Source organism: Xyrauchen texanus, chromosome 6, assembly GCF_025860055.1.
Source record: "Xyrauchen texanus isolate HMW12.3.18 chromosome 6, RBS_HiC_50CHRs, whole genome shotgun sequence".
NCBI classification, from domain to species: Eukaryota; Metazoa; Chordata; class Actinopteri; order Cypriniformes; family Catostomidae; genus Xyrauchen; species Xyrauchen texanus.
The window spans coordinates 40,815,991-40,825,755 of NC_068281.1; the positions used below are offsets into that span (position 1 = coordinate 40,815,991).

A 9,765-nucleotide genomic window follows, 5' to 3' on the forward strand; every position below is an offset into this window, starting at 1 on the left:
TATATATACAGGGCATCTGGAAAGTATTCCACATTTTGTTATGTAACAGCCTTATTCAACAATGGATATATTCATTATTTTCATCAAAATTCTACAAACAATACCCCATAATGACAACGTGAAAGAAGTTTGTTTGAAATCTTTGCAAATTTATTACAAATAAAAAAATCACATGTACATAAGTATTCAGAGCCTTTGCTCAATACTTTGTTGAAGCACATTTGGCACCAATTACAGCCTCGAGTCTTTTTTATTATGATGCTACAAGCTTGGCACACCTATTTTTGGGCAGTTTCTCCCATTCTTCTTTGCAGGACCTCAAGCTCCATCAGGTTGGATGGGAGAGTCGGTGCACAGCCATTTTCAGATCTCTCCAGAGATGTTCAATGGGGTTCAAGTCTGGGCTCTTGCTGGGCCACTCAAGGACATTCACAGAGTTGTCCCGTAGCCACTCCTTTGTTATCTTGGCTGTGTGCTTAGGGTCGTTGTCCTGTTGGAAGATGAACCTTTGCCCCATTCTGAGGTCCAGAGTGCTCTGGAGCAGGTTTTCATCAAGGATATCTCTGTACATTGCTGCATTCATCTTTCCCTCGATCCTGACTAGTCTCCCAGTTCCTGCCGCTGAAAAACATCCCCACAGCCTGATGCTGCCACCACCATGCTTCACTGTAGGGATGTTATTGGCCAGGTGATGAGCAGTGCCTGGTTTCCTCCAGACATGATGTTTGCCATTCAGGTCAGAGTTCAATCTTTGTTTCATCAGACCAGAGAATTTTGTTTCTCATGGTCTGAGAGTCCTTCAGGTGCCTTTTGGCAAACTCCAGATGGTCTGTCATGTGCCTTTTACTGAGGAGTTGCTTCCGTCTGGCCACTCTACCATACAGGCCTGATTGGTGGAGTGCTGCAGAGATGGTTGTTCTTCTGGAAGGTTCTCCTGAGAAACGCTGGAGCTCTGTCAGAGTGACCATCGGGTTCTTGGTCACCTCCCTGACTAAGGCCCTTCTCCCCCGATCGCTCAGCTCTAGGAAGAGTCCTGGTGGTTCCAAACTTCCATTTACGGATGATGGAGGCCACTGTGCTCATTGGGACCTTCAATGCTGCAGAAATTTTTCTGTACCCTTCCCCAGGTCAGACCAGACCATTCTTTGGACTTCATGGCTTGGTTTGACATGCACTGTTAACTGTGGGACCTTATATAGACAGGTGTGTGCCACAGCTGGACTCCAATCAAGTTGTAGAAACATCTCAAGGATGATCAGTGGAAACAGGATGCACAGGAGCACAATTTTGAGTGTCATGGAAAAGGCTGTGAATACTTATGTACATGTGATTTTTTATTTTTAATAAATTTGCAAAGATTTCAAACTTCTTTCACATTGTCATTATGGGGTATTGTTTGTAGAATTTTAAGGGAAATCATGAATTTAATACATTTTGGAATAAGGCTGTAACATAAAATGTGGAAAAGTGAAGCGCTGTGAATACTTTCCGGCTGTACTGTATATGTAAACTTATTTGGTATTTAAAAATTTCAAGAAATGTTGCTTCAACAAATCATATGTAAAACCGAACACCACAAAGTGATCAAAATTGAGTGTTTGTGATATACTTTTAAAATGTTTTATGAGCTCAATAAAAAAACGAAACAAAAGCAGGTACAAGCTCTGAATTTATTCTCATAATAATTTTTTTTTTTCCTTTTTAAAGAAGCATGCAAGATAAAACATCATATCAAAACATATGCGGTCTGCTGCTGAGAAATGAAAAATAAAAATATTTGAAAGAAAGTTGCTCATTTTAGGGATGAGCGATTTGGCATCTTGTCAGTCACCATAACCAATGAATTCATGAAATCTAAGAAGTGCCTGGGCTGTTCAGCCCATAAGACATTTAAACTGCCTTGGATTTACTAAAAAAGCATAGTAAAAATATTAAACAGAAGTAAGCCACAAACTCAAATTCAAAAAATACAATACATTTTCTGTTACTCTTTAAAATATGAGAAACATACTGTACTGTTCAGACACTATTCAAGTTTTCTTATTTCAAGCTGCATTTAAAATGTAAAAAAAAAAAAATAGTAACATTTCAGATTTCTTTGGAACAAATATAACTTTTGTCAACAACTTAAAAATCCTTATTTGGGCATGTAAAACATGACCACTCTTTCATAATAGCAAAGAAACCTTATCTGAACTGCCTGTAACCAAAATGAAACAATTAACCAATAAACGCACCTCACTGTGCTACATTCACATACTGATGAATGAATCCAAAGTAAAAAATATTATATAATATTACATTCCTCCCCACAAAAGCAAACCCTTTACAAAAAATCAATCTGAATGAATTAATGAACGTTACACTTATGTAGCGCTTATTTGACACTACACTCAAAGCACTTTACATTGAGAACAAGGGACTTTCCTCAACGACCACCAGTGTGCAGTATCCACCTAAATGATGCAACGGCAGCCATAGTGCGGCAATATACTTACCACACAACGTCTATCAGTGGGGAGGAGAGTCACTATAAAAGTCATTTATAAATGGGTCGCTGGTTCACTGTTTTACAAAACTCAAATCCTGTTGTTAATATTGTTAGTGTTCGTAAACAGTGTGCAATGGGCTCATCAAATACTTCATGTACTGGAGTATTAGGACCATCAGGAATGCTGTCTCCTTAGAAAAGTGCAATATTCAACAGCCTTGACAGTTGGTTCCACCCTTTGCACAATGTACACATTGTAAAGCATAGGAACACGGCAACTATGGCGTAATCTAGCTCAGCCTTCGTGCACTTCATCAAGATGCCAGTTGCAGGCGAGGCAAGTGGACTCAGCTGTGAACGGCAGGAGCAACGGACATGTGGACTGGATATGCAAGCCGAACGTCCAAGGCCTGGTTGTGTTGTGCCAAGGAGGTGTGATGGTAGTGCATAACTAGCTCCTTCAAAGACTTGTGGAGATCAAACGGTTCAACGAAACCATAGCCACGCTCGGTATGGCGGATTACACAGTGCCTCACCTGGTCGTCGACCCTTTGGATAAAGAGATGAACAAGTTTAGGGCCAAAGGGCTCACATGGTGTAAGCTGATTGGCCCTTTGTGTAATCAGGTAGCCAATCAACTTGTGTATCTCTCTTTGTCTAACATTTAAAGATTTGCAATTAATCTTGTTTCACTGGAGCACGCTTGCTTTAGTTTTTTTCTGAAACCCACCTCCACCCCAGCACCACTTGTCTAGATCTGCTACATATGAATCGTTTGTAATGTCTAACTGTGCAGCAGCATGCCCTATATGCTTGATGCAGCATTTCTTGCATTTGGTCTAATTGAGCTGCAGAATCAGCATGTCCACAGCAGATCTAGATCACAAAGACCAAAATCCCATCAATATGTCAAACTCACATTAACATGCTAAACCTTTCCGAGAGTAGTCATGACTGAAATTAAGTTATGCAACAGACATTTTCCTATGCTGGAAAACAAACTGAGCAGTTTATGAAAAACAGGAATAACTTGCATTTCAACCATTATGATTAAGTAATGAAACACTGACTGACTTACATTACAGAGCAGGCATAACAATCTTTTGTGCTGCTGTTGCGGATAAGGAATGCTCCGGATGGTTTTCCATGGAGCAGCTCCTCTGCTTGACTCCGACAAAGATCTCCCACAAACCAGCTGGCTTCCTCAAAAAGCTCTACACTCCTATCTCGCCCCTCTTTCACCTTGCAGGGACACCTGAGAAAACAAACGTTCATAATGAGCGAAATGTGCTGAAAAACGAATTGGTTCTGGTGTAATTTCATCTCAGCACAACAAAACAACTGTCGTTCTGGTAAGTAAATATCATCTATTCATTAAAGTCTATAGTATGTTTGACATATTGTACCTAAAGAGGTATCTTTTCCATGATATTGAAAGTCAGAATCATAATGTGGCAGTTTAGAGCAGTTCTAGGTCTGTGTGCAGCTTTCAGCCGTTCTTCTAAAGACCCATTTACATGACCAGCAATTGTCCCTTTGTCTCTACAGACCTTACAGTGCTATTGCATCAGACAAAGCAGTCAGTCAATCCACATTTACTGCCTTTGACTTATAAAATAGAAAAGATGTTAAAAGAAATCTCCATTATTTTGAGGAGCGTCCTACTTTATTTGCCACTGATTATAGTTAAAAAAAAATTTTTTTAATTATTAATAAAATGTATAGAAGTAAACCCAACAAAGCAGTGAATGGTAGATCATTTGCATAAATCTGAGCTGGGAAATGTAACATGTTAATATCATGTTAATGCAAAAAATGAATGCATTTAATGCAGTATTTGTTTTTACTTCCTGAAACTTCACTAATGTGGAGCAGTGCACGCTCATTAATTATGCGTGATGCATGTCCCAGGCTAAATAAATACAGGAATGGATTTACTGTACAGAGAATGAAGATAGTGTCTAATAATGCATTGACAATGTAAACTTAAGTTGCCTGATTTAAACTGAAACTGACATTTGATCCCATTATTAAAAAAGTCGGCAAAAGGAAAACGGCAAAATATTTTGCCCAACTTTTAATCACAGCATGTCCACTGATTTTATGAAATGTACACATTTATAAATATAAATACATTTATAAATACATCTTTTTGAGACAACATATCACATAAATATATTTATGATTATATTAAAATTTCTGTTTTATGTACTATGTACAGTGGCTAATCGTGATTAATCACAGAAAACTTTAATTCATTTTAAAAAAAGTTATCGATTCACAGCTCTAGTAGAAATATATCAAAAAAAATTGGCTTCATACAATCATAAGTGGTGTTTGGTGGCATAACTTGGTTTGTACAAGATTTGCAATTTGTGGATTATAAAACAGATGTGGGGAAAAAATCCCACAGATTATCATGGATGGAGCGACCTGAGCCCATCACAGACACTTGATGGTGGCCTCTGTTGACTTGAGCCAGTAAGCAAACATTAAGCAACCACTCAGACCACCCAAGCACCCTAACAAGTTCATTTATACTAATTCAATTCCAATTAATACTTCTTTTCATGTGATTAAACTATATGAATTCACTTGATTAGACACTCATGTGATGATAAAATGTATACACACAACAGCCTAGCATTGTAGCTGCAAGTTTTGCACTGGCAAGCATCACTCACATCATCTTCAGAAAATCAAACAAATCGACTATGCTACTTCTATACAGTTATACGACTGATTATGCTTATGCTTCCAAACAGACACAATGTTCTTATCTAATTTAATTTACTGAGAAATACTAGTGCTCATTCAAATACTGCTGTAATTACAAGTGTAGCATGTAGCAAATCATATGGGCACTTACTCTTTCAGGTCACTGTGGATTCTCTCTTCAAAGTCCTTACATGCGTTCTCTTGGGAATGACACTGTTCTTTGGAAATCTCTGTCATATTAACAGCCTCAATAGCTCTTCTCTTTTGGATTTCCTGTAAAGTAAAATGGAAATTCTTAGAAAAGAAAAACATGTTTAGTGGAATAGTGTAACAAGATTTTTAGAAGAATATTTCAGCTCTGTAGGTCCATACAATGCAAGTGGCTGAAACTTTGAAGGTAAAAAAAGCACAAAGTTAGCATAAAAGTAATCCACAAGACTAAATAAAACAGTGGTTTAATCCATGTCTTCAGAAGTGATATGATAGATGTGGGTGAGAAAAAAATAAATAGTTAAGTCCTTTTTTGCTCTAAATCTACACTATCACTTCCACATTCAGCCACCTACTGGTCGGGGTTGTTCAAAGGTGGAGATTGCTATAAAAAAAGGACTTAAACATTGTATATAATATCTGTTTCTCACCCACACCCACCACATCACTTTAGAAGATACTGGAGTCATATGGATTACTTTTATGTTGCCTTTATGTAATTTTTGGACCTTCTGATTTCACTTGCATTGTATGGACCTACAGAGCTGAAATATTCTTCTAAGAATCTTCATTTGTGTTCTGCAGAAGAAAGAAAGTCACACATCTGGGATGGCATGAGGGTGAGCAAATGACGTCCAAGGTACTCCAAGCTTTGTTTAACACATTTTACCATGTTTAAATCCCTTCTGCTTTTTCTCCAGATTCCATCTGGGGTTTCTCATTATCTAAGTTAGCCATATTTTTTATCCTTTTTCATGATTTACCTGTAATATTGTGGTGTAAGTATCATACAGCTGGTCATAATCCGTTTCCTTTTGAAAAAGTCTTAGATATTCTTGAAGTTTCTCTCTGGATGCACCCAAATCCTCATTCTTCACCAGCAGATCCTGAAAATCACAAAGTTTAATGACTAACAACGTTCAAAATGTAAAAAAAACAAACAAGTGTGCCTTTTCACGGAGATTCCACAATTCACAATGAAACTGATTGAGGAGATACCAACCGGGCTATGGTGGGACACGGGATACGCCAGTGTGACATCCAGGGCAGTGTTATATTGGGCTAAGCTCCTGTGCCTGTAGTACAATATCAACTCTGGCACTGAGCTGAAGGTCAGAGGCTCTGAGAATCCGAACTTCCCATCTTGATGATGGATCCTGATGAGTTTGTTTGTGCCATTTTTCCTATGAGGATGTCAATGATTAGTTAGTATTTCTCATTAATACACATTACATGTTTTAGGATTCAGATTTTATTGAAACCCAAACAGCAGTCCTTACCTAACTGTTAATGTATAGTTTCCCTGCACCTTGCTGGAGGCATTTCGGACCAGGAAAGCACCATCAGGCATCCCGTGGAGTATTTCATTCACCTCCTCCCTGATGGACAGACACACCATGGAGTTTTGCAAAGCAAATTTAGAGTGAAAACAATAACACAATCCTAAGACTTAACTGGGTCAGTGACGTGATGCCAATGTTTTTGCACAGATCTATTAAATTATTCATAAATACATAAAACGATTCACAACTACTGATTAAATGTGCATGGAAAGAATTGTGATACTTTTTTACTTGATGGTAACACCACATGACATTTAATTAAATACATTTTTTTTGTAGAAAATGCTATAAAGGTTTCTTGTAAATGTATGTAACCAAACTGGACACAAATATTACATTTCCAAGGACTTGATAAATCTATTTTTAAAACATTTCTTATTTTTAACACCTTGGACAACTTTATTTGTCAATGGCCTAACTAATATGGCTGAGATTTTGGTTGTGCCTTATATTATTTTTATTTAAATGTAAAATCTAACTTTTAAATGTTTTTCTCACCTTGATACGTCGCCCCAGTACCACTCCGCCTCCTGTAATAAAGTGTTCGGCTCCATCTCTACCAGTAGATCATCATCATCATTATTGATGTCTAATAAAAATACAAAAAATTATAAATTTACAAGATATATCGAAAATAAATAGAGACAATAAATGAAAGCAAAAAAAAAAAAAAAACATTAATGTAGTTTACATTTTTTCAGGTTCTAATAGGCACCGATATTTACTTGTATTTGAAAAATAAACACTAAAATGTCACTAAATGTCCCTTTTGTGAAAATGTCTTTCTGAATTATGAAGAAGCATAACCATTATTTTTAATGGGCTCAATGTCAGTTTACATTGTAAATGTAATTCATAATCTGAAAACACTTTCATAATACAACCAAGCACAAGTGGTACCTTGTAGAATTTGGCATTCATGGGCACAAATTCAACAATACCACACAACAAATCTAATGGGACAAATATCTAAATGTAGTGGGAAACCAGCACCAGTCACGATTCCTTTAATGTAAAGCAGATGGCCAGAACACACACAGAAACTTGAATTCCCCACAGTTCTCTCATCAAACCATCATTAATACTGCTTAACATGATATGTTTCTATAAAGACAGCTCGGGTCTGTCTAGACTTGGAGCTATGTGACAGCTGTGGACAGCGCTCAGGATTTCCCCCGGTGTTACCGCTTGCGAATTACGAATCCTACTATGGAGAGCCCTAGCTCATGAATATAAACAATATAACCTGACGTAGCCCAACCAGTCCTTACTAATTGGCTAAAAGAAAGACATTGAATAGCTCATGATTATTAATCAAACTACGTGACTGGACGCTCAAAGTCTGTTACCAGGTAACGTCACAATTGCCTTTTTAATATTCATGAGCTAGGGATTCATTATAGTAGGATTGGTAAATTCGCGGCCCGGTATTCCCGCACTGGTGACCTCAATGAACTCAACGATGACATGTTGAGACATGCAGAAGTTAACGAATGAAAAACTCAAGACTTAGTCAACTCACTTTTACAAATGTTTCCATATCTAAACATTAATGTAATGGCATTGCTCCCTAGTTTAAAGGTTTCTGACGTATAGCATAAGAGAGTGTTTGAACCAGAACAAAGACGGAGCAACTTAAACTGACTACACACTCATTGTAAATTCATAAAAATGTATGAAAGTTAAAAGAAATAAAGTTTGTTACCTGTGCCAGTCGTGCTGGCTCGACTCATTTCGATGTAGGAAACCCGTTCTGCAGACGATGACATCCTTTCTACAACAATGGATCGTGTTGTAGAAGTAAACTACGACCTTTTAATTAATGTAAATCGAAACCTAAGATAAAAATAAACGAACGTCCGACGAATTTTATCGACACCAACGCAGAAAACATCGGTAGGACGCTTACAACCCAGAAAAACTCCTTAGATCTCGTCTTAATCCAAGTGTCCAGTCGTAAAAAATTGGCAGACAGTCAATAAAAATGAAAGCTCATCAGTAAAACTAATAATCATGTGTTAGAAGAACACGCATGATCGCTTGTCAAAAGTTTCGCTTGCTAAATTCGATCAATATTGGTCGAATTCTCCATCTGAACAGTGTTGAGAATGTATCAAACTCTTATAAGGTTCGGCCCGTTGCAAGTGTCTCTGGACGAAACCATAAATTTTCAGGGGACAACTTTTCGACAGGAAATACATTAATTGTATTATTATTTAATTTATATTAAAGTTTTTCCTTTGTACTCATCAGATTGTAATTAATCAGAATATTTTAAAGTTGTTTATTAATCATATGTACTTATTTAAAGTCATTGAGGTATTCATAATGTAAGAATTCGTCACCCTTTCTTCCTGAAATCATGGTACGGCCCGTTCCTTGTCCTGCTAGCCGATTCCATTGTGCTACTGCTACAATTCTTTAACAACTTGTTAGTTTAGAGTCTAATTTGTGTTTTAAACACTCATTGACTTGTAATTTGTTATGATATTTAAGAAAACATTTCATGAAGCTTTCGAACCACTTTAAACTTATTAAAAGGTCATGGTGCATTTCATGCCAGCTGCAAATAGGGGGTGTTCTTTCAGTGAAGGGAACATTGTGTACTGTTGGCATTGCCTGCCATCTGACAGAGTGAAAGTTTTATTCTGTAATAATGTTCAAACTTTGGTTCGGACGGGCTTGCAAAGCAGCATACTTCACCAATCCTTTGTTTACTATGAAGGGAAAGAGTTTATGACAGTGTGGCATGTGTGTTTCCATGATAATGTCATGGTAAAGCTCATGCTATTTGGTTTTAGGCAGCCTAACATGAGGATCAGTTGGATGGATTTTTTAGTTTTTTAGCTTAGTTGATACCACAGACCTGTCCAGCTGCTTATTATTTTTTTTGTTTTATTTTTTTCATGGTTTAATCCATATCTTCAGAATTGATATGACAGTTGTGGATGAGAAACAGATCAATATTTAAGTCTTTTTTACTATAAATCCCCACTTTCAAAC

General features: G+C 37.2%; 1 protein-coding gene across 1 annotated transcript; it reads right to left on the reverse strand.

Annotated features, from left to right (window-relative positions):
* Positions 1 to 1,633: 1,633 nt before the first annotated feature.
* On the reverse strand, positions 1,634 to 8,924 carry pik3r3a (phosphoinositide-3-kinase, regulatory subunit 3a (gamma)). Its single transcript, XM_052128779.1, has 8 exons — positions 8,468 to 8,924; positions 7,261 to 7,351; positions 6,700 to 6,798; positions 6,423 to 6,603; positions 6,184 to 6,306; positions 5,361 to 5,482; positions 3,570 to 3,746; positions 1,634 to 3,040 (listed from the first exon to the last, which is right to left on the reverse strand). The coding sequence occupies exons 1-8, from the start codon at positions 8,529 to 8,531 to the stop codon at positions 2,839 to 2,841; spliced, it is 1,059 nt and encodes a 352-aa protein (XP_051984739.1). The 5' UTR covers positions 8,532 to 8,924; the 3' UTR covers positions 1,634 to 2,838.
* Positions 8,925 to 9,765: the final 841 nt, after the last annotated feature.